Raw genomic sequence first — 25,333 nt, forward strand, 5'->3', positions numbered from 1 at the left:
ATTCCATTGTTTATTTTCACTGCTCATGAAAAATGAACGCAAGGAGGACGAGGATGCCCTAAATCCCTGCTGAACCAATATACCAGAGTAATCCACTTACATGAATCTTAAGTAGATTCAATCTCAGTTTAGTTGGTAGTCACATGTTCCACCCAAGTGTTCAACTAGGAGTTTTTCTTTCAAGTCTGTGTATGTTTGCCTTTTCGTTGTATCCATCTTTTTCCTTCACTTGCAAAATTGTGTTTTGTTTTTTTTTTTAGTCTCTGTTTAAGCATTATTATTATTATTATTATTATTGCTTTACTTCTTTTTTTTCCCTCTCACTATTTCTTTGGTCTTCTCTTTCTTCCTTCACTGTATAGAAAAAAAATCTCTTTTACCCACACTTTGTATAACCAACTCAAGGAAGAATCTAGTGCTGTTATTCCCACAGTACCACAAACTGACAAGGGAGCTGGCCAGCTGGGCAGCCAACACTTTCCACATGGGCTGGCGGTCTTCTTCAGGATGCCAAATACTGGGGCTCTCACCAGCTGGGTTTATCTCTACACCTGTTTTTCTGGCAAGGCTTGATATCAGGATTAACTAATTTAAACAAATATTTAAACCGATGAAACAAGGAGTGTGAAAAGGAAAACCTTTGTTGTTTATAAAAAAAAAAAAAGACAAATGGAATGCTTTGGAAAGTACTGATAGAGATCTTAAATGTGAGTCACTAAATAAAATTCCTGTTGATTTAGTATGGCTGAGAAGGTTTTCAAAAGTGAAAAAAATAATACAGATCTAGAGTCCTACACTCAGATTGCTTCAAGTTCCTGCTTCACCTTTAAAGCAGAGAAAAGTGGAAAACAGAAACAACGTATTAGAAGGATGGTTTATACAGGCTGTCTTAAAAAGGCCTTATATCAGAGGACATATATATATATATATATATATATATATATATATATATATAATTTCTTTTTTTAAGAGAGTGTGAGAGTGGAGGGGTGGGAGGTGGGAGGGGTGCAGAGAGAGAATCCCAAGCAGGCTCCATGCCCAGTGCAGAGCCCAACATGAGGCTGGATCTCATAACCTATCAGATGGTTACCTGAGTTGAAATCAAGAGTTGGACTTTAAATGACTGAGCCACCTGAATTTATATATATTTAGATTAAACCGAAATGTTTACTTTTGGTATGCATCTGAAATTAAAAATATGTTTAAAGTACACATCTTTTTTTAATGATTTCCGACTTCGACCAACTTCTTAGTTAACCAACCAACTACTCCTTCTTTCTGGATCAGATTAAAGGCTTTTACAACAGTATTTTTTTTTTCCCCAAATAATGATTGGATAAAATCAAGATCCCCCGAAAACCTTGAGCTTCTCCTCATCAGATGTTGGACAACACACAGACAAAAAGGCAGCACAGAAAATAACCTGGTTTCCTCAGAAACAGAAGACAAACACTGGTGAACAAATATTGTTACGAAGAGGAATTTCTGAAACAGGAAATTCACCTTTTAAAATGAAATACGGAATTTGAAATGGTGAAAAAAACAGTATCTTAAAGTGCTTCCTATTACTGACAGTCAACTGGAATACAGCTTACGTTCTCTCTCTGAGTATCTCACACCCGGCAGATGTAGTGCTGAGGACCCTCGGACAGGATAACTACGAGCTTCACTTGCACACCGTCAGATGGCTGCCATTGGGTTTTCAATCAACTATCGGTGTTTCTTACATAAACAACTGCTCAGCAATATGTGTGAAAACAGCAGTAAGTGGGGAAGGAAGAACAGAGCCATCCGCAATAATGAAAGAACAAAGGAGAAAGAGGCCTCAGGCCCATCTTGACCAGCATCCGGACCAGGTTTCCCAGGGGCACCCTGTGAATGAAAAAGGACTCATATCTTTACTCTCAGATTTGCAACTCGTAAAACCTCATCTGACTTTTTGCTTTGCCTTGCTAGGATGTGCTTAAAATCATCAGTTAATCCCTAGGGAAATTTACCTACACCAATGGAAACGAATCCTATAGGCAGCTTGAGACACGACTGCTGCAGGACGGGCATATCTTGATCAAGTTTCCAAAGTCAATTAGACTTCTTAGACTCTGCTATAGCTAGTTATCTGTTTGTCTCATGTTCTTGTTTTTACAGTGCTTTGCTGCTTTAGGAATATTCTTCTTAATGCTGAAATCTGATCATTTAGCAGTAATTGTCCTCTCTCACAGACACCTTTCCTCCTCTCCTGTAAACTGATGTTCCAAATTTACTTAAGTCAGCAGAGAAAGGGAGAAAGAGACTGAAACAGAGAGAAAGAAAGAGACAAACAGCAGCCTCTGACAGACAGAAGCACAGCTATACACCATCCAAGGTTATAAAACTGGACTGAACTGATTCGGCCCCTTATTTCTCTGCAGTTTGGCCTCAGAGGCTGCTTTCTTTGAAAAGGCTGCTCCTGTTTCTCTTTTCCTACACTGACCTGCCTGGTAGATAGGAGAACCCAAGGTTGGGGGGGGGGGTGATGCACGGAGAGGGGCAACTGTCCTCTCTGAGCTCAGCTTTTCTTCACCTCAGGCAGAAGTGAGCAGTGGGAGGGTAAGGGGAAAGGGGATCAGAAACTGACGGGATCTAGAGAAGTCCTACCGGGAGTGTGAATGGCTAATGTGTACAGAATTATGCATAAATCTGAATGCCCAGGACATGAATGCGAGCGGGCAAATCTGCATGTGGGAACAAGAGTGCATGTGTTAGAGGAAAGGCTGTGGGGAGAGACGGATAGCCAGCAACCCGCATACATGGGTCTGTCACGCAAATGACCCCATCTTTTGAGGCATAAAAGAGAATGATGTGCAGCGAAGGTAGAAACTAAAGCAAAGAGGGACAGAAATGTCATGCCTTTCAAATGTAGTTTTTAAAAACTTTTAAGTCAATTAATTCTTTCACTTTGAAAACATCCAAAGCTGTCATTTACAAGTCCAGGTGGAATCAAGAGAAGATGGTTCCATGTTGGAAAAGGATACTTCGAGAAGGAAGGAGCGCTGCTTGGAGTCAGCACACCTGTGACCAGCCATGCCTCTGAGCTGCTCTTTCCCCACAGCTAGGCAGAAATAATACCAACACCACAAGGGGCTCTTGCGAGAAGACAGCATACATAAACCAGCACCGTGCCTGGCACGTGGCAAGGGTGAGCTTTCTACAAAGTGCTAAGCTGGCACGAGGGGACGTCTGACCCTCAGTCCCGGATCCGAAACACATTAAACAGAGGACACTGGATGATATCAAATTAGCAGACTGGCTATAACATGAACTGTTACTAAGTATGATGGTGAGAAAACCCCGACGTGTTATAGCTCCTTCTAATGAGAGGGCTAGTTTCCAGCACAGGCTATTTGCACCAAGTCGCAGAATCAGGGTCACTCAGTGATGTGAGTGGTGGACTGTAACACAAACGCCAAGGAAACCTCCAACAGCCAGAGAAGCAGCCACATGTTCAGCCAGTTCACATAAGCCTGCACTCAGCATCTTGACGGGGTGGACCAATGGGTCCAGCTCCACTCAAATTTTAAATTAAAAATAATTAAAATGAAGAGGAAATCTGTCAGAAATGTAATGAGAGATTAAATCTGAGAAGAGCAGAAGAGGGAAAAAAGTTTTGGCTGATGGGTAGAAGCTCCCGTAGGCAGCTTGTCAGCCCATTAATGACTTGGCCTGCATCCTGGCTGTTTACTGATTCACAGCTTGTTTAACTTCTTGTATATTCCCAGCCATTCCCCGAAGTGTGATACACCTCATCTACTCTACAGTGGTTTAATTGCACTACAAATGAGTTTACTCAACCAGTTAGAACTCCAAATACTGCTAAGATATATGCCCAAATTTTATAAAAGTGGTGCTTCACAGATAATCTTATTCTAGAATTCCACTGCCAATAGAATCTATCAGTGCTCCAGCCCAGAGACCCATTAAATCAAAGTTCAGTTTTTTCCCTAATGAAGGAAGAAATTCTCAGAGGATCTCGAAAACTAAAACAAACTAAAACCAAATAAGAAACAAATAAAACTCACAAACAAAAGTACGTGAAAGCAGTTTTCCTAGGGGGAAAAGTTTCAATGAGGTGCTTGAATGAAATAAAATATTATGAAAATACAACATCAGAAAACATTTATAAGCCACCTCAAGAAATATACCATTTAATATAATCCTGAAAATAAATCAGTGAAGCCCAGAAAGGACTCACAAATATTTAAGTTCTTCACTAAGTTAATGGTGTGGAAAATATTAGAGACAAAAAAAAAAAAAAATCGTAAGGAGAAACATCCCTTGTGGCATAACGAAAATCACTTTATCTCATCTGCTCATATATGTGATAAATGGCAATAAATGTCTGTGGGATAGTTTATTGCTCTCCAAATACAGATGGAATTGAGATTAATACTTAATTAAACTAGAGCTCTTGGGCTGTCTAAAATGGATCAGGACACAATATGTGTATTAATTACCCTTCCTAACTGTTTCTTAGTAACTCAGCAGGATCTCGTCACCACTGACCCTACCCACGCCATGAGAAGAAAACCTTGTGTCTCTAAACATGAAGCAAGGAAGGGGCACCACGAATGTGACCGGATCAGAACATAGACTTCAACTGGAAAAAGAGTACAAAAAACCCCTGGTGTAATAGAAAGACTGAAAGAAATGTGCTGCTTTAAGTTTTCAAGCAGTCTTCTTATTTAAGTTCTTCTCCCACCAGACTGACTGGGGCTCAGACGGAAAGCACCAGCCAATGAAGCAGTGATGCTGTGTGTGAATTTACATGTTTTCAGAGATCTGGATTCTAGATATGCGGATACGGATGTGTGTATGCATATATACGACCAAGAGTCAGGGATTTCTGCACCCAAAAGGGCACAATTAAGGAGGCAGAAACAGGTATACATAAAAACTTTCCTTGACTTAATAAAGTCTCCTTCTCCATACCTGTAAAATAACTCCGGGTCACTTGATGGGTTTTCTCGATGGAGTATCTAAATGAAAAACGATTTTGGCTGCACATTATACCCACCAGGGAAGAAGCAGTGAACTGAAAACTCAAGTCCCTAATGACATCTATTTGGCCTAAGATAAAGGTGAAGAATATATTACTCCGGTGTGTTAAAATACAATAGAGAGTTTTCTTGAATTACTCACCCATAGGCTCCATTGCTAATCAATTTAATCGTTTCAAAATCACTTTCCCGAGGTTTCCTTTGAAGTTTCAGGGAAGCATTTGAGCTCTTGGAAACAAAATATGGAAGTTAGAAAATACTCGAGAATTCAAGAAAATGATTTTAATAGCAACACAAATGACATTTGCATTCTATGCTCTGGTGTTGAATCTGTTGAAGCCACAGGAAGCTGGCGCACAGCTTTCAAGGTCAGTTCTGCAGAGCGGTGCTGATAGACTGCCTCTCATGACGGGGCCTCGGTCTCATTTAAGCGAACCCCCCATTTCTGGGAGACGAAGGCACCAAGCTTATGAAAATTTCCGATTTGGTGGCGCCTGGGTGGCTGTCGCTGAAGCATCTGCCTTCAGCTCAGGTCATGATCCTGGGGTCCTGGGATCGAGCCCCGCATCGGGCTCCCTGCTCAGTGGAGAGTCTGCTCTCCCTCTCCCTGCTCATGCTCTTTCTCTCTCTGTCGCTCTCCCTCTCTCAAATAAATAAATAAAATCTTTAAAAAATTTTCCAATTTTAATTTACCTGTGTAAACTACTCAGGTTAGCCTCATCCTAGTCTTTTCAAGTTTTGAGATTTAAGTCCAAAACGTCAAACCTTAACTCTAGTTTTAGTCAGTTGGAACAGAAAGAACGGGCCGCTGTGGCTCTACCTGGGCTGAGGGATGGTGCAGTTTCTCTGTCCGTGACCAGAGAACGTCTGTTCTTCCTGTGGCAACCCTTGTTTGGAAAAGGCAGTTGGCAATGAAGAGACAATGCGTGCCTCTCTGGACTTCCATACCATCAGTCTTTTTTTTTTTTTTTTTTTAAAGATTTTATTTCTTTATTTGACAGAGAGAGATCGCGAGTGAGAGAGGGAACACAAGCAGGAGGAGTGGGAGAGGAAGAAGCAGGCTCCCAGCAGAGCAGGGAGCCTGATGCGGGGCTCAATCCCAGGACTCTGGGATCACGTCCCGAGCTGAAGGCAGACACTTAATGACTGAGCCACCCAGGCACCCCCATACCATTAGTCTTACCATGGTTTAGATATCTATTTTCAAAAAGATCACTCTTTAAAAAGTTGAGCTGAAAGGACAGTAAAAAGTAAAATGGGTTTGTTGGGGGCCTTTGGGAAATATTCTCTCATACTCCATGTATCTTAGCACTGAGAGGGTGAGCACTGACAGCCTCCTTGCTCCCGCTGCAGAGCCCAGAGTTCCCTTCCTATAACTGTGGAAGAAATGCCACAAGTCTGAGGTATGTGCCACCCTCCCCCACTGGATGCTGTCATCAGCTCACATGCTGTCCCATTTATCTTAGGAAGACCTGGGTACCCAGCTTCCCACCTTCCTCTTTGCTTGTGCTTTCTCACCACCCTGGGTGACTTGAGTGTCCATGCAAGTAACTCACCTAACACCCTGTACTCTGGGCTACTTGGTTGCTCAACCAAACAACTCGTTCTCTCCTCTATTTCCCCTAGGCCTCTGGCCACAGGCCCTGGGTCTAGCGATCACTGCTGACGCCCCATCTCAGAAGACATAATTCAAGACCAGGACCACTCCCTTGTTCCACCATTCTGCTCTGACAGGGTGCCCACAGCTTTGGGCTCAAAGATCCTGTTGAAGGCCCACCTGGCTCATTAACTCTTCCCCACGCAGGTGACCACATTCATGCTCACAGATGACTCCTACGTTATTCAGAACTCACCGAAAACCCTCTGAGTGCCAAGAGATCCCATGCCATGTATATGGATGCTAGTGTGATGGTTCTTCTTGAATGTCCCCCAAAAACTTAAGTCTAAACTCATTCAAAATTATGATAATTATGATAAAATTAACTAAAAAGATATCATTTATTTAGCAGTTAGTAGTGTTGCTGATCTAACCATTTCACATAAGTTATCTCATTTATTATTTTGTCATCTTTTTTTTTTTTTTAAGACTTTATTTATTTATCTGACAGAGAGAGACAGCGAGAGAGGGAACACAAGCAGGGGGAGTGGGAGTGGAAGAAGCAGGCTCCTAGCAGAAGAGCCTGATGTGGGGCTCGATCCCAGAGCACTGGGATCACGCCCTGAGCCAAAGGCAGATGCTTAACGACTGCGCCACCCAGGCGCCCCTATTATTTTGTCATCTTTTATATTTATTTTACAGAACAGGAAACTGAGGCACAAAGAAGATTCCCACAGCTAGTGAGAGATGCAGGCAGCTTTCAAATCCAGGCCATCTCACTCCAGGGCCTGGGTTGTTAGTCCCCAGGCGACACAGCTGCCTCTCTTTCCTGACCACCCCCAACTCACTCCAGCCTGGTTCCCCTGGGGGGACAGTGGCACCAGCATCCCAGAAATCTTGCTCGTGCCCTTGGAGAGCCTCTTGAGTGGCTTCCCTATGGTTACGTCTGCCTGCCCCCCTCACCCCGCTGGGTTCTACACTGCCATCTTAAGACTGTTTTTAAGCTGTAACTCTGACTGGGTTGTCTTCCTGTCCACCTGTCTACACCCCACAAACACGTACATTTCTTCCCAAGTTCAATAGCTTCCCATCATTCTTTGAAAGAAAACATTTGACAAAGATGAACAATAAGGACCTCTATGGCTGGTTTTTGCCCCAGCTCTCCAGGCTCTATGGTCTTCTTGCCCTTACCCTCAGATGCATTCTGCTCCCTTGTGGCATAGTCTTTGTCCAGGATGTTCCCTGGGCCTGGAATGTTCCCTCTGCCCCCTTTTCATCCTAGTAACTTCTCATACCACAGCTCCCGGGCCATTTCCTTGGGAGATCTTTTTGGACTGGCAAGACTAGGGTCATTCTCTGTTAATGTTACATTTTAGTAGCACATGGCCCTTTTTCTTCGTACATCTTATTCAAGTTTATCATTTTTATTTTTTGTGCATGGTTTCTTTTTATTAATTTCTTTCTCTTTGAAAGGAGGGGCTAAAATTGTAATGCTTACTGCCTTGCACATAGAAGCACAATACATATTTATGGAAGAAATAAAGTAATTGACACACTCCAAATCTCCAGATGCCGATAAACAGAAAAACCAACACCATATTTCATCAAGAAAGATACTTACACTCACTGATTCATCTGTTTCTGGTGTTTCTGCTGTTCCACTATCATAGTTTCCCAACTGAGCCATTTCTAAATTAAAAAAAAAAAAAAAGCAAGGTTTAAGAAAAATAGGACAATTTCAACTAGACAAGAAGTAACTTCTTCAATCTAAAAAAAAAAAAAAAAATTTACTCTATACTTCAACGTACCCATGGGAAAATCTTAAACCAAAAATGGCAAGACCCAATAAAACTGACATTCTTGAAAATGTGCAGTACATGCCCTTCCCTGGAACCTCATTTCTCATGAACATCTAGATACTAGGTACTTCAGAGCGGGGCCTCCGCTTCAGCTAGTGGGACTGACCGGCCAACACAATCTTAGGGTTGGGAGGCGGGGGTGTGTGTGTATCATTGACTGTGCTTATAATTGGGTTCTCGAGAGAGAGGCACGTCTTCCCAGGCTCCGACAGGCATCGGAGATGCACTGACTCCAGCTCAGAGATGATTCTCACCCTGCGGTGCAGTACTCCTCGTTCCATTCCTTCGCAGCCACTGAGTGATATCCCCTGCCTAGTACACGAAGAATTTGCCATTTGTCACAAAGGAAGTAGCAGTTGTTAAGTGGGGCTTCACAACGAAAAGATTTGGCAACACCACCATGATCAGCACTTACTAGGGACCTTTCACCCTCAGGCTCTCCCCCACTGTAAGATGGGAATAATGTATTCATCTCTGGGAGTTTCTTGTAAGTATGATATAGGATATTCATGTAAGGCTCTCAGCATGTTGACTAACAAAAATGAAATGTTCACTGAATATTGATGGTTATTTATGACTATTAGTTACATCCTGTAAAGTAGTCAATCTTGGGCTGGATGCCACATGCCTGACACCAGCTTAAGTACTATCCTGGTGGTCTAGTTAAAAGAGACAAAAGCAAAATAAAATTAAAAAAAAAAAAGAAAAAGAAAAAGAAAAAGGCATTTAATTGCTCAGTCTACAATGGAATGCATCTCTGCGTCTATATAAGTAAATGAAGAAACCTAATTCATCTTATTGTTCATTTTAATTTTTCTATTTAAAGAAAAAAAGATGTTTAATTAAAAAAAAAAGAACATGAAGGAATTCTCTCCAAAACTCTGATAGGTAGTTATCTCTGAGTGGTAAGATCATAGGCACTTTACATTTTTTAATTTTTCAAAACTGAACATATATACTAAGTTATATATATAACTTACATAGAAGTTATAGTTTTTAGTTACCTATTTTTGTATGCATCTAAAACTAGTCCTTAGACTCTCATTTCATGTATTCATATTCTTATAAATATCATCCCCCTTTTCAGGAGAGATTACACATAAAAGATATGAAGCAAAACAACACTGGAGTGTTGTCTCTAGGTAAAAACCAACAAACTCCAGAATCTAAAATAACTAAAGACTGATAGTAACTTTCCTAGTTTTCCAGTAGGGGAAATTCAAGAATAAAAATGAGCTCAGCACAAACCAGTGCTTTCTTGGTGTCATTCAAGTGATGTCAACACCTTATATGACGAGTACTTTAGATTGGTGGACGTGGAGGTGAGCTACAATGTAGTCAGTCGCAGGGACTCTCAAGGAAAGGACTGATTTTAATATTGTTTAAGTAAAACAGCAACAGCAGCTAACATTTATTATGCATTACCGCATCTTGGGGAGAGAGATGAACTCATATAATCCTAAAAACAACTTCACAGATAGGTACCATTTCCCTGGTTTTATGGAAAGAACACTGAGGCACAAAGAGGCTCCTTAATAGCACGGTCAAGGTCATGGCCTGCAGGGCTGGTGCCAGGGTGCAGACCTGGGCTTTTCCACTCTACACCCTCATCCCCAACCTTCAACGGTCAGGTTGTAGGTCTGTTAGCACAGATGTTGACAAGAAGGGGAAACAAATGTAGATCAGAGTCTATAATAATGGCATGTTAAGTGGTAACAAATAGATTAAAAATCATCCTCAGATCTGAATCAAGAGAATGAAGTGTCAAGACTTAAAAACACAACTCCCAGGAATAAATTTGTATTACTAAATTCAAAAATTGTCAAAGATCACTATTAAGATTTTTTTAGAGTCTCTGTAAAGGTACATAAATGGGCCTCAGATGATTCACCTGCCACAGTTCAGCCTACAGTGCTCTCTACTGCCAGGTTAAGAAAACTGTGAAGAGCTCACTTGCTCTACAATTCAAGGGCTGAAACAACCTCAACTCCACCAGCGTGAACAGTCACTCTAATATACTTTGACAGCCTCCCCACTCCAATTATTTTCATAAAAAAACAAATTAAAAGATGGTTCTGTTTTAAATAGGATTTCTACTAAATAACTATTATCTGGGAAATACATATTATTTGCAAGCAGTGAGTAGTAATGGAATGGAACCAGGAGTCAGCTTTTGAAGCAGGAAGCTAAGGCATCGTTTTGTAATGCCTGAAGAGATTTTTAAAACTCATCTAAATACCATTAAACATCTGCCCTTTTTATTTCATTGATTTAAACCATTTCTGAACACTCATGATTCAAAAAGGTAAAGATGGTAATTTAAAAGCCATGGGGGGAAATCTCTCCCCAGGGAACTTTTCAGAAAAGCAGCCACCAGTCCCTGATAAGTGATGAATCTGTTGTGGTATTGCTTTCAGGACAGTATAAATTTATCTGGCATTATCTCCCAGGAATGCATGCATCATTTCACTGGAAGCAAAGATCCGATGGCCGTAAGAGCAAACGAGGTGGGGGCGACAGAAGAGCGGGCCAGGGAGCAGCAGGCTCCCTGGCTTTAGATGGGAAAAGAGCCGTGCCAACAGTTACCATCATTACAAACAGTTTAGCAAGATAAACGCTGTTTGCAAATTCAATTTAATGAGCCAGGAAGAGGATTTTGAATGAAGGAGTCTCTGATCGTTTTTGACTCTTTTTAGGTAGTATGTAACTTAAGTGTTTTTAAGGACAATCCAAACAATAAAGAGCAGGAAAACTGGGGGCAGGTGAGTAGTTTACTGATAATAGATTTTTTAAAAAACCACTAACAAGGTGCTTAGTCTTCTGTGTATTTAATAACATTAGACCTATAAGCTTTCAAAAACATTTTCTCCGGGGTGCCTGGGTGGCGCAGTTGTTAAGCCTCTGCCTTTGGCTCAGGGCGTGATCCCGGTGTTCTGGGATCGAGCCCCACATCGGGCTCCTCCGCTGGGAGCCTGCTTCTTCCTCTCCCACTCCCCCTGCTTGTGTTCCCTCTCTCGATGGCTGTCTCTGTCAAATAAGTAAATAAAATATTTAAAAAAAAAAACATTTTCCCCCCACTGGCTTTCTGTATATTATCATTTTTCATAATTTTTTTGTTACATGCAAAAATATACCAACCAACACTGCGCTTGATCTAAATCTATCATCAGTTGCATTACTCCCTGATTACTTTAAATGTCACTTTTAAATTAATTACAATTAATTTCTTTAGCAACATCTTCAAAATTAGAAGTACACTTGAGAAGAACCCTACCGAGCTTTGCAAGAGAAAAAATACTCAGAGAAGGCTGAAATTTAAACCCTTTCAGGACACCGTGGCATTGCCAGGCTGACAGGCCTCTGGGATTTCAAGGCCTCTCCCCACACTCAAGGTACAACACAAAATGGGTCAGGTTCACCTGCTCTTCGGGACTCGACATAGTGAGTTGTAAACCCCATAGTGAAGGGTTGCTTTTTTCTTCAAAGCACAACTGTCCCCAGATTTGTACTTTTCAACAGATAGAGTCAAATTATATGGAAAAAGTAGACTTGCTAAGTTCTTGTCTGAAGTCACAGTGCATAATCAAGTCAAAGGTCAGCCCAACCAAGGTACATACCTTCCAAAGGATCCTTATTGAGCCCCAACTGGCTGATGATGTATCTGGGAATGTCAGTTTTAATACCCTGTCCTTCTTTTGCATGGCCTTCTGCTGCTTCCAATAGGTAGTAAAATTCTTCAGGATCAAATTCCTAGCAAAAGACAAACACAGATGTATACTTATTTGAGCCAAAATTCTCTGAGGTTTTATTACATAAATTCCTCTCACAATAAAATCTGTTGGATATACATGGTTGTGGGTTATTTATGCAGAAATGAAGCAAATGACTTTTAAGAAGTATGTAATTTGTACTTCATATCTGAAGCCTTTCATATTCTAAGGCAATACATGTACGTTCTTGGTAACTCATATAGCGACCGCTTCCAATTTTCTTGTAATGCAACTCTTAAGATATCTTATTGCTATCTTATCGAAAATGATGTCTAAAATTTGTTATGCCTTTTTAGTAAAATTTTAAAATCTGAAATCTCTCTCTCTCTCTCTCTTTTTTTTTTTTTTTTTTTAGTTATTTGACAGAGAAAGACAGCTAGAGAGAGAACACAGCAGGAGGAGTGGGAGAGAGAGAAGCAGGCTCCTCTCTGAGCAGGGAGTCCGATGCAGGGTTCGACCCCAGGACCCTGGGATCACGACCTGAGCCGAAGGCAGATGTTTAACGACTAAGCTATCCAGGCACCCCTAAAATCCAAAATTTCATCCCGAAGATTCAGTTTCTCTTTTTGCACAAACAGCCACAAAAAGAGTAATGCTAGAATACATATTCTCAAAGGTTTTGCAGGACACTCCATTAGTACAAAAGGGTGCAAAAGTATTTTTTAAAAATATCAGAATTACCACTTTTTATCAGTACACTCTAAAATTAATATTCATGTAATGTGGAGATTAAGAAAGAAAAAGACAAAATTACAAAATTAATGCTTTTGATGACCTGTCTCTATTTTAAAATTTGGTAGCACATTTTGCCTATGTATTTTACTTGCTTTGGCTGTCTGTTACTTCTAGGATGCAATAAAAATCTTTCGGATTCCACCACCCTAAATGGATGCCATGGGTTTATTTATTGTATACAATTATGTTGCAGATTTAAACCACAGAGGCTATTTTCAGTTATATTTCCTAGATTTTTTTCCCCTCAGGATGTTTCCCATTTTGATTAATACCCCAACTAGGCAACTTCAGAATATTAGCATTTCACCTGAGAATTACTCAAGGGTTTCTAAAGGCCATGTAAAAAAAAGCTCGCTGCAAATGAGTAAAGCCAAAACCAATGTATACACTCAGCGCCCCTTCTAGAAACCTACAACACAGCACAGGCCTGAAACAGCAGGCCTAAGACCACTAGTTGGGAAACAATCCCTAAAACTCTGAATCCCCAGTTTCATCTGAGCTTTAAATAGTGCTGAAAATAGCCACGTTTTCAATTCTACTTTTAAGTTCACTTGTTTCTATCCTTGAGAGGCTGCCCTTTTACTTCTTCTCTTCTGGTGAGCAGTGATTACTGAAAAAAGTCATTTCCACTTTTAAGGCAAGATTTTCTATTAGCATATCTGCTGCTGTCCAGAGAAACAAGTCTTAGTGCTAAATGCTATTTTTTCCCCAAATTAAACAAATGCAGGAAGTACAAGCATGTGGTGCATAATTCAAAAAGTACAATGGGAGACGCAGTACAAAAATCAGACTTCCTTTTGCTTGCATTTGCCAGTCACACAGTTCTCCCAGAAGCATCCAGAGTATTTGTTCCCCTTTATCCTCCCAGAGACAATGCCAAATGGTGCTTTTGATTCTGTGGTTCTAAGGGTCCTGGCCACTAATGGAAACACGTACTCCACCATGCCCCTCCCTGTCTCCTCAAGATTTCCCCTCTCCCATGACTCACTATGCCTGTGAACATTTCACTATTATAAAAAGCTATGAATGTTAATCAAAATAAAGGCAAAATCCTAGCAATACCACCCTATACGTATATGTGTGAATGTATAATTCTGGCTAGCAGAACTGAAAAGTGAGTGCTGATATCACGTTAAGCCCCTTAAAACTATTCTTATGTTCAAAGCTTCATACTTGTTCACAGTGTGGACTGAAATTTCAACCAAAATTACAAGACACGAAGATTTTAAAATAGGAAAATGACCAAGGACAATATAATTGGCAAAATGAACTCATCTCTGAAAGTCTCACTTCGTCCAGTCTATTTGGGACCCTACTATACTCTCCAAAGTGGGCTGCCACCAAGCATCTATATTTAACACACCACGTTTTAAGAACAGATACTAGTAACAGCAGGTTATGAGAAATCCTTTCTCTGATTTCCCTCTCTCTGCATCTTGCCAACTCCAAAACAGTGAGGCCCAACAAGTGTTTAAAATTAGGTATCACACAGTAATGGTGCTGAGATAAGGTGAAGCCCATTAGTTCATGATGATCTTTCCAGTCTGACCGGAATGTGATATGATTATCACTCAACACAGTACAAGTCCTAGAATTTTTACTTAAAACCAGAAAACAGAATCCCATGTGGATGTGCCATAAACATTCACAAGTTGTAGTTCCTGTTGACTCTTTCCATTTAACTCTGGTCTTTGAAGCCAAATGAAACTGGAGGTTTCTGAGGCTCACTGCTTTCCCACAGTTAACAATAAATAATGGAGGCCCCTCTAGGGGCAACTTACCAGGCACTCCAATAACCGAGCTGGGCGGGCAATCACAATTAGGATCTTTCGAACCAGTTGTTTAATAAACGCCAATTCTCCACTTTCTGAACGATCGTGAGCCTAAGAGAAAGCAATGAAAAGAAAGGTGAGACAGGGCTGCTCTAGTTAATGGAAAAGAAAACCAGCAAAGCACATATTTGCATAGATAATTGCAAATATGTGAAAATGGAGAGATCTAGAAAATACTTTTCAAAGACTGATAAGCGAACATTATCGTTCACAAATGGACACCATTAAAGTTCTTTATCTACAAAACGGCTCTATTAGCTAAATTTCAATTGTAAAACTTTGATTTATTCTGTGTTAAAAATCAAATGTTAAAACTCTCAATGTGAACCATGAGTGATGGAGAGATTAACAGATGATAACACATTAGGCACATGGTACATGTGGAGTGGGCGGCTGATAAGGAACCTTGATTTGCCAGATGTCGCAGAATGAAGTACGAAATGGCTAACACAGTGAACGGCTGCTTTTGTTATCTTTGGCATTTAGCACATTTATGAAATAGATTTTACATGGGCACCACAATTAGCCTATAAATTTGCTATTTTATAATGTGTAAGAAGTGGGCATTGCTTATTTCAAATGTTAGGGGGATAACATTTATACTTGGACATATACATACAAATTTGGTTTCACATATTGAAGAAATAATGCCTAGGCACTCAACTCAGTAAAATTTAACTGACTTTCTGTCTTTTTAAATTTTATGTTATATGTTGCCTAATCAAGCACAAAAAAATATCCTGAGAATAAAACTCAGTTTGAGTCATTTTAATTTTCAATGATATTTTCTTGAAGAAACGAGGTAAATCTGTATCAAGGCAGACATAAAACCTAAGTTGTAAAAGTTTAACCATGTAAATTTCTATGCATGCTCACTTTAAGGCTGTCATAATTTTTAAATTGTTATGATTTACTTTCCTCTAAGGATTAAAAAAACATATCAAGAAGATACTCGTGTAACAGAATATGATTTCACAGACATACTAATAAGCATTTGAAAACATCATTGAGGGTGCTTTATTCTAAGAACCAGCCCTCTCATGAAAAGAAGTGGCAGACCAAATCTGTGAAAAATGGTTAAACTTAGTAGTAACAGGTCTGCTGATTTTAGGCCATCAAATCAAAAGCAGCTTTCTAAAACGTAGGTACAGGAAATATATACAGGCAAAAGCAAAATAGCCCAACATTTCAAAGAAAAAAAAAAAAACACAACACAGGTAAAAATGACTGCTGGTGAATAATTGTGGAACAGAATGTATTCAAAGAAAACCAACTCATAACAAAAACTATAGGTCCTAGGAACCAGCTGGGATGCTAGAACATATATAAGGAGATATACATAATATTTAAACTGTCTCTAAGTTTTCTTTTTTTTTTTTTTAAGATTTTATTTATTTATTCGACAGAGATAGAGACAGCCAGTGAGAGAGGGAACACAAGCAGGGGGAGTGGGAGAGGAAGAAGCAGGCTCATAGCAGAAGAGCCTGATGTGGGGCTCGATCCCAGATCACCGGGATCACGCCCTGAGCCGAAGGCAGACGCTTAACCGCTGTGCCACCCAGGCGCCCCTGTCTCTAAGTTTTCTTTCCAATTTTTGTTTTACACCAAGAAGAGACTTTGGAAGATATAATGAATGGCACGATATGCCTGTATGCCGTCTTTATAGCTTATTCTCAATCAAAACTAAACAGAAAATCTTAAAGATGAAGCAAAAAAAGCCATCCAACTTAGTGACTGACAATTTGGGCTACATACAGAATTTCCTCTTTGTAATATTTACAGCTTTATAAATTCAGGATTATAAAGAAAATCTAAAAAGCCCGAACATGTTTTGCTGAACTCTTCAAAGAGAAACAAGAATTCTGTATCTTAAAAAATCTTTAGTCAGTTTAGATTACACAAATTCCATTTTAAAAACTGTAAAAATAATAGATTCGTTCCTATTTCTTACATCTAAGAATTATCAGCTGTAACTAAGGCCAAAAGATACAATGGGTAATGTTAATTCAAATAATATTTTATCTACTAACATTATTGCGGAGGGAGTTCTGTTAAGACAACACCAAACAAAAATCACAGTTAGCAGGAGAAGAGAGAGTTTCCAGGCTGCCAACAGCAGGCGCCAACACTAATGGATACTCTGTGTTTGTGTTTTAAGCGTTGACTGCTATAAAAAATACTGAGACCCATATTTGAGTAGGTTATAGTTTCCTATGTGTAGTATTTTCTTTGGCAAATACACCTAAGTGAGAAAACAAATGGAGACATAAAAGCATTCATCTGGAATTGACCTAGACCTCAGGACTTTAAAAAGGCATCAGTTAATCAAGCTGTTCAAAGCCACAGGGGGACCCTGCCTGGGCCCGCAAAAATTGACAATAGGGAAAGTGGACAGGAGATACCCGGCAGGCACACAATGTCACAGCTGGGAAGTGACAACAATTGCATCCTGGGGAAGGCAAAGGCAATTCCCACAATAAGGGCTCCATCTAAAAGGCACAGTTCCCCTGTGACTGTTTAGCTCCAAACTCTGGAAGGACACTGTCAGTGTGAGTCTGAAGATTGTTTTAATTTTCCCACAAGGACTGACTGAAGAAAATGTTTATCTGTGAAGATAAATAAGAAAACATTCCTATTCATACCAAAAAATGCTCTTCATACCACAAGTATACATGCTTCTCTGCTGAAGAGATGAATTTTCCTAAATACAAACTTTATACACACACACACACACACACACACACGCACACACACACATATATATATAATCTAAATTCTTTGAGAAAGAGAGAGAGAGGGCATGAAAAGGGCAAGAAGAGGGAGAAAGAATCTTAAGTGGGCTCTCAGCCTGTGGAGCCCAACACAGGGCTACATCCCAGGACCCTGAGATCACGACCTGAGCTAAAATCAAGAGCTGGACGCTAACCAACTGAGCCACCCAGGCAACCTCAAATTCAATAATTTTTATCTATTATATGGTGCATTCACATGATTTTTGAAACCTAAGATTTTTTTTTTTTTTATAACTGCCATGAAACAATCTGCCAGGTCTATTAGGTAGAAATAAAATTCAGTGTGTGTGTGGGGGGAACTTTTTAAAAAAGATTTTATTTATTTATTTTAGAGATAGAGAAAATGAGCAGGAGGGAGGGGCAGAGGGAGAAGGACAAGCAGACTCCATGCTGAGCGCAGAGCCCAACTCAGGGCTGATCCCACAACCCCAAGAACATGACCTGAGCCAAAATCAACAGTCAGATGCCCAAATGACTGACCCATCCAGGCACCCCATTGGGGGCAGATTTCAAAGTAAATAGCTTTGGATATTGATTCTATCCTTTTCAGAGAAAGCCTCTGAAGGAATGAAAAACACAGGACTAAACTAGTAATTATGGTAATACCCTGGGACAGAACTGTGAGGCTGACAACAGAGTTACTCTCTTATCTCTTATCTGCTTCTTCTGTTTAAAAATGCACCATTTGGGGCACTTGGGTGGTACAGTTGGTTAAGCATCTGCCTTCGGCTCAGGTCATGATCTCAGAGTCCTGGGATCCAGCCATGCATTTGCGTTCGGGCTCCCTGCTCAGTGGGAAGTCTGCTTCTCCCTCTGTGTCCTCCCTCACCCTGTGCTCTCTCTCTCTCTCTCTCTCTCTCAAATACATAAAATCTTTTAAAAAATGCACCATTTAACAAATATCATTTTCAAGATATTCTCATAGCAAGTAATACGCATAGTGTTCCGTGCATTTTTTCAGGAGCTGATTTGATTAAACGAACAGAAGTGAATTATTTGATGATAAATAAAATATTTTGGCATGCATACATACATATCTTCTTTCTCCCTCCTTCCTTCCCTTCCTTCCATAGTTACTGAGGAAGCAAGTACCAGCCACAGTGCTAGGCACTGGAGAGTTCAAGGTGATTTGGATGCGATCCCTGTCCTTTCAAAGAGCCCTCTCATGCTGTTAAAGTGAAACCCCAAAACAGATCATTAACAATGCATTGTGCTCAACAGGCCATGTTAGGGTTTTTACCTGTAGGTGAAATGGAGCCATCAAGACTGTTAGATGTTCTTACAGCCTCACAGAAGCAAGAATTTGGGGGTTAGGATACTGCCTTGGTGGAAAGATACTCAATAGCCAGGCAGACACATGAATTTGAAATCTAAGACAGAGCTGCAGATCTGAGATACAGAATGGAAGCCATTAGAGCTCATGGGTCTTTAAGATAGCCAACAAGGTCCCCAGAGGGGAGGAGCAGTGGACCACGAATCACATCACGGGAAAGCTAACTTTTAGAAAATGCAACTTAGAAGAGCCCTTGGAAGAAGCAGAGAAGAAACAGAGGTACTACGAATATCTTGAAAGGAGAGGGGTTAGCAAGAGACAAAAGGAAAATTTTAGTATTGCTAAATATAATATTCTAGTCAAACAGGCTGCTCTGGGAAAATGTCCAGTGGATATGACAGTAAGGAGGACGGTGGACTTCAGTGAGTTTAGTGAGAGGTCAGAAGCCATTCATTCAACAAGAGTTCTCCCATGTGTTAGACCTATTCTAGATGAAAAAGACAGACAAAATCGCTGCCCACACAGCCACTGTAGCCTATGCTGCTATCGGCCGTCTGTGATGACTTGTTAACCATTTAGCAGCTCTTCCATTTTTACATTTCTTATACACCCAAATGGATGATCATTTCCCTATAAATTTATTTTCATTTTAATTTACAGGAGAATTGGTGCGAGACAAATTGGAAATGAACAACAAAAACCAAAAACACTGTATTCACCACCCCTAAAATACGGTGAGAAACACTGCCTTAATGGACTACGATAGGTTGAAACAGGAGCAATGGGAACACAGTACAGAAAACTCTGCTGGGATGTTTGGATGGGAAAGAAAAGAAACAAAGTGGCTGCTGGTCAGAGAGAGATCGTCTCATCTCGCCAGGACTAAATTCAGTAGGGGCAAACACAGAGGAATTTCCAAAAAACTAGGATGCTATTATTTTCCTTCAGGTCCACACAATTATTTATATATTCAGGAGTAGAGAAAACCACCTACAATCATGCTGACATGGGCATAACTTCTGCCCTATGAGGTAGAGAAATACAATATATCCAAATACATAAGCTAAATAGGTTTTACTTGTGGGCTGTGGCTGATCAATTTCGGTCGCAAGAGCAATATATGCACTAATTGCATCGCACCAGACACATTCCTTCCCGTCCTGGGTGTTATCAGGAGCTAAGCATTCAAGTGTTAGGCTCAGGCAGGTCCTGTGTTTATCTGTCTTTTGGAAATTGGATATTTTGTTAGAAGAGGAACTGACCCTAATGAAAATATAAGTTACCATTTACTACCCACTAGCACGTGCAGGTTAATTAATAGGACACAGGCCTGGAAGAAGCCAGCCATTTTCCATTTAGCTTCTCCAGATATTAGACCTAGATAGCATCATCAAATAACACACATGCTCTCAGGCAATTTATAACTTTATGGTTGGGGTGGGGGGAAAATCACTGCCTCAAAATCCTTCGCAATCCACTTATCCCAAAGCCATAGATTGTTGGGTCCCGAGGTTCCTGCAAAGGTTATTACATTAACTTTCTATTACTACAAATGATGACGACCATCAATTTATAGCAAGTAGCAATCAGTTTTTTCTTCTTCACTTCCCTGGAATATGAACTCTAGTTTTTTCTTCGCTTCCCTGGAATATGAACTCCAGTTTTTTCTTCTTCGCTTCCTGGAATATGAACTCTAGTTTTTTCTTCTTCGCTTCCCTGGAATATGAACTCTAGTTTTTTCTTCTTTGCTTCCCTGGAATAGGAACTCTATCTCATGGTTAAAACGTGGAAGCAAATGCACTCGTGAAATCTTTTCTTTTTTCAGGGGAAAAGCAAAACAAATCAGAAAACTTTATACGGTATGTGGTTCATACCTCTTGTAGCAATTTATCTAATTTGTGCTGTAATTCAAGGAAGTATCGTGAGGTGATGAGACCCTGGTGGGATTTATCCAAGCAATCTCGAGCCAGTTCAATAATCTGATGGTGAGTGAAACTAAGCACTCCATCTGCTAGAGGAAGAACGTGGTCAGGGGAGTAGCTGGTGATAATTTCCTTCAGACGTTCCTCCATCTGAGCCGTAGCCTATTTAGAGAAGACATGTGCACACAGATGAAATATGACAAAACACACATGTGGACAATCATCACATTTATCTGGTATTTTCAGAGACCTCCACAAATTATGAAATAGAATTCTCGAAACTAATGGTGTATACATAATGTCCTTACATATTTGTCAAAACCCACAGAATGTATACCACCAGGAGTGAGCCTTAAATGTTAACTATGGACTTTGGGTGATTATGAGGTGTCAAGGCACATTCATCGATTGTTAAATGGACCGCTTTGGTGGGGGATGATCATGGGAGGAGGGTGTGTGGGTGGGTGTGCTGGCATGTGTGGGGGTGAGCTGGGGGGGCATCGTCAGGGGGTATATGGGAATTCTCGGTACTTTCAGTTCAATTTTTGTTGAGCCTAAAACTGCTCTAAAAAAAAAAAGTCTATTAAAATTTTTTTTAATTTAAATTCAACTTAATTAACATATACTGTAATGTTAGTTTCAGAGGTAGAATTGAGTGATTCATCAGTTGCATATAACACCCAGTTGCTCATTTAAAGTCTACTTTTTTTTTTTTTTTTAAAGCAGCAACAGCAGCCTAATCACATGGAAGAAAGATTTGAGGTATATAAGGGAAACTGACCACCCTAGGGTGATAATTATTTTTTTTTCTATCCTATCAAATATAAAATAGTCTACGTAAGCTTCTTCAAATAAGCCGAACAATACTGTGCATTGTTATGCTTTCATTTTAGATCTCGGGCTCTTTCTTTCAGATAAGATGCTCAAAAATATCATTATGTTTTTACCTATTCAGCACTCAGGACTGTTGCTGGAATTCCACAGGGTGGGCCAAGAGTTGTTCTGCTCAGTAGGTTTTAATGTACCAGGAACATACTTACCCTTCTCTCAAAAAGCTACATCTTGTGCGAAAGGCCACGGAGATTCCTTGGGTACATATATCGAAAATCTCCTTTCCAACTTTGATTTCATTCTCTGTGATGCCCTAGTGCCTAATTGGTATCTGCTGCTTATATTAACTGTCTATGCGGGAGGAGGGGGGCCCCTCTGCCTCCTGCTTCTCTCCAAAATCCTAACCAGCAGTAACTACACAGAGTCAGGACCTAGCTCCCTGGTGAACAAGGGACATGTAATTAATAGCTAAGACGGCTTTAATCAATGACATCAATGTTGGGTTCATTACAAATAATAAGTACTCTACTCGTGATTTATGAAACCAGAGACTTCCTTTCGTTTTCTTGCCTAGGGCTACCCAAGTAGCTGGGGAGGAACAGGAACACGATGGAAAGGCTGTCTCCTCCTGAATGTGTAGGAACACCCGGGGAAAGGCCGTGGAAAGCAGGTGACTGGAGGCGTGCAATGGCAGGTTTTTGCAGCCAGGCCGTCTGTCAACGACTCTTCAGCAAGTCCTCTCTGGCTCAGCGTGAATTCCCTTTGCCAGTCTACTGGGGTACACTGCAACTGTCCCTTCCCTTCTAAAGTAACAGGGTTAGACATATAATTGCTGAAGAGATAGGAAGTCACACAAAAGAAAAACAAGGGTTTTTTGTTTGTTTGTTTGTTTGTTTTAAGAAAAAAGACAATCGTCACATACCCATTCTACAGGTTTCTAAGGAAGAAAAACGGTTGCTGCCTGACGGAGCCCGTGGGTGTGGAGGCTCCCTCTCCCTGGGGCACCTCATCAGGCCCACCCAGTGGGTGGGGCAACCATCAGAATTTGCTGTAGAGGCAGTTTAGCACACGGAGAGTGTGGCTAGTCCTCAGCCAATTAAAAAAAAAATGTTGAGTGATTTTACCTTTCTTAGAAGCTGTGGGGCTGTTTTACACAAGTCTAATTCATTACTACTGGACTGGACCATCGCTCTCCATAACAAAACCACCTTACAGATGCTACGCCCAAGCCCAAGCTGCCTGTTCCTTTAGATGCTAGGCATCTTCAATTCAATTCATTACCTTCGGGAACCTTTCTTTGTAGACATGGTTCATCATAATTATTTCATGGTCACAGCAGGCGGGAGAACGTCCAGGGCTGCAAGCAAAGCAAATTACCCTTTTAAACTTGCCTCAGCATGAAATGAAAATAAGCTTTTTATTTATAAACAATTGGGTGGATCAAAAGTACTATACAACCTTTGTAAGAAAAGTGTATTAGGTAATAAACTACAAAATCAGTCATTAGTACATACATAAATACCCACAAATACTGACACCCTGAATAGGATTCAAAAAGGAAGATCTAGAAATGAAATGCCACAAAGTAATTACAGCTACGATATAAAACTAGTTCAGAAATGTTCTTAAATTGAGATTATATTCTGTATGTAGAATGCATTTCTCTAGTTCTGGAAACCAATTAACGAATTGCAATATAAAACAAAAAAGGATCGTTACAAACAGCAACATCTAGGACACACCGAACAGTATAATTTCACACTTTTATCCTACACCTGTGCTCTGCCACGTACCACTGAAGAGGTCTGAGCGTCTTCCACGGCACAGGTGTCGCCACTGAAATCCATTTTCTGGCCTAGCGAATATTTATTTGGGGTGCTGAGGTAAGCATTACGTCCGATATGAAACAGAGGCATGTAACTGTGGTGTGCTTTTATTTCAATGGTAGGTTCATATTTCTTCCTAGTGTTACAGAGTTATGCAACTTCAGTGCGAGTGTTTACATTTCTGGGAGAACACAGCCTGTGCTAGATATCCAAGGAACTCCCTTCATAAAACCATAAAATGGGCAACCATGTGGTAAAATATAGTGCCCCTAAATAAATTCATACAATTGACCTTTTATTCCTTAACTCAAAATAATAACACATTCCCAAATTACGCAATGGGGCTACATTTACTATCAGTTTATTATATACTAAATAAAAAAGGTACAAAGAGGGGGGCAACCTGGCTGGCTCAGTCAGTAGAACATGAGACTCTTGGTCCTGGGGTCATGAGTTTGAGCCCCATGTTGGGTGTAGAGTTTACTTTAAAAAAAAAAAAAAAAAAGGTACAAAGGGGAAAACCCTCCTCAGTAAACTCTGATGTTCAACTGAGCACCTGACAAACTGTTTTTACAGTAAAATCTTACACAGGAAAGTACACCAGTTCTATGGCACCAAGATTTCATACTGTGGAGATGGACTGCCTCGACCATCCTGCAGAGAAGGACTGCTACCCCCAGCGGCCGCGACTGCAGAAGCCGTCAGCCAGCAGTCCCTTCAAAGATGGCCTCAGTTCTCGTCACCTCACCCAGGCCATGTCCTTCCCTGGGAACCACACTTGGTGACTGAGGTAGGGGTAAAAAGTAAGGGCCATCTGGCACAGACAGACAACTCTGACGGGTCATGCCATCCGGAGAGCTCCCTGTGGAGTTGGCTGTGTGGCAGCTAGATTTCTTTCTGCCCAAGTCAGTTTGCTTGCCTTCCTTACATGGTATAAATCCTGAGCTACTCCCTAATAAACATCCTGAACACAAATCTGTTTTAGAGTCTACATCCTAAAAAAAAAAAAAAAAAAAAAAAAAAAAAAAAAAAAAAAACACACAAAAAACCAAAAAACCTGTAAGACAAATCTATCTCTCTCTACATATATCTGGCCCTACTCAATGTCAAAATTTAAGGGACACAAACTCCTAACAACTTATTCATAAGCTTGGAACAAGTAAAACTCATGAAGGGAAGAAAGATGAAAAATCTGGGTGAACTTTTATAATGTGGGATCTGAATGAAAATCCTTTTCTTTTTGCTGTCCTTCCTTTTTAGCCAGCTTACCCCTCTTAAAAAAAGAACATTAAGTACTCCTGCACCACGATCGGGTCGTCTTGAAATTTCCAACAGCAAGAAGGTTTTACAGGAGATCCCTTTAGTACCTCGTGATTATTGCTACTACCCCAATTAACAAATCGAGAGAACTTAAACGAAAAGCAGTACGATGCCTTTCAGTGGTAATTAACAATATCATGTAGAGATGGGAAAAATCACACTATATTTGGGGTACTTCACAAATCAATTAACACGTAGATGAGTTGGAGGATCAAAACGCTTCCCTCAAAATGGTTAAAAACAGATAATTCAATACATTTTTCAATCAGGTCCACCCACCTCAGGCTTCGGGAACGGGGGCGCATGGGCGTGTTCCTGCATCTGTTTTCCGTGGCAATGCTTTCGGTAGTACAAAAATGTTTCGACAGGAAGTGCAATTCATCTGGCGTTGGCTGGTAGGGTAACTGATGCAGCTTCTCCTGGGAGGAAGAGGAGGACTACGGACAAACCACAGTGAGGTCAGAGGACCATCTTAGAAAGATAGACTTCAAGGGAATTCGCAATCAAAGCAGTGAACCTGGGTGGCATCACCATTGTACATTG

General features: G+C 40.5%; 1 protein-coding gene across 14 annotated transcripts in view; it reads right to left on the reverse strand.

Moving 5' to 3' along the window:
• The window catches only part of MAST4 (microtubule associated serine/threonine kinase family member 4), a 537,673-nt gene that overhangs the window by 39,156 nt on the left and 473,184 nt on the right, over window positions 1-25,333 (reverse strand). For all 14 annotated transcript variants that reach the window (XM_087862106.1, XM_087862104.1, XM_045794229.2 and 11 more), the window contains 7 exons: window positions 25,070-25,227; window positions 22,926-23,001; window positions 20,766-20,975; window positions 14,776-14,877; window positions 12,107-12,239; window positions 8,252-8,319; window positions 5,176-5,261 (listed from right to left, as the gene is read on the reverse strand). In XM_087862106.1, the coding sequence (XP_087718232.1) occupies window positions 5,176-5,261; window positions 8,252-8,319; window positions 12,107-12,239; window positions 14,776-14,877; window positions 20,766-20,975; window positions 22,926-23,001; window positions 25,070-25,227 (833 nt within the window). The remainder of the gene's footprint in view (window positions 1-5,175; window positions 5,262-8,251; window positions 8,320-12,106; window positions 12,240-14,775; window positions 14,878-20,765; window positions 20,976-22,925; window positions 23,002-25,069; window positions 25,228-25,333) is intronic.

The sequence above is a fragment of the Ursus americanus genome, chromosome 5 (genome assembly GCF_024610735.1).
Source record: "Ursus americanus isolate L20-20 chromosome 5, mUrsAme1.1.p, whole genome shotgun sequence".
NCBI lineage: Eukaryota > Metazoa > Chordata > Mammalia > Carnivora > Ursidae > Ursus > Ursus americanus.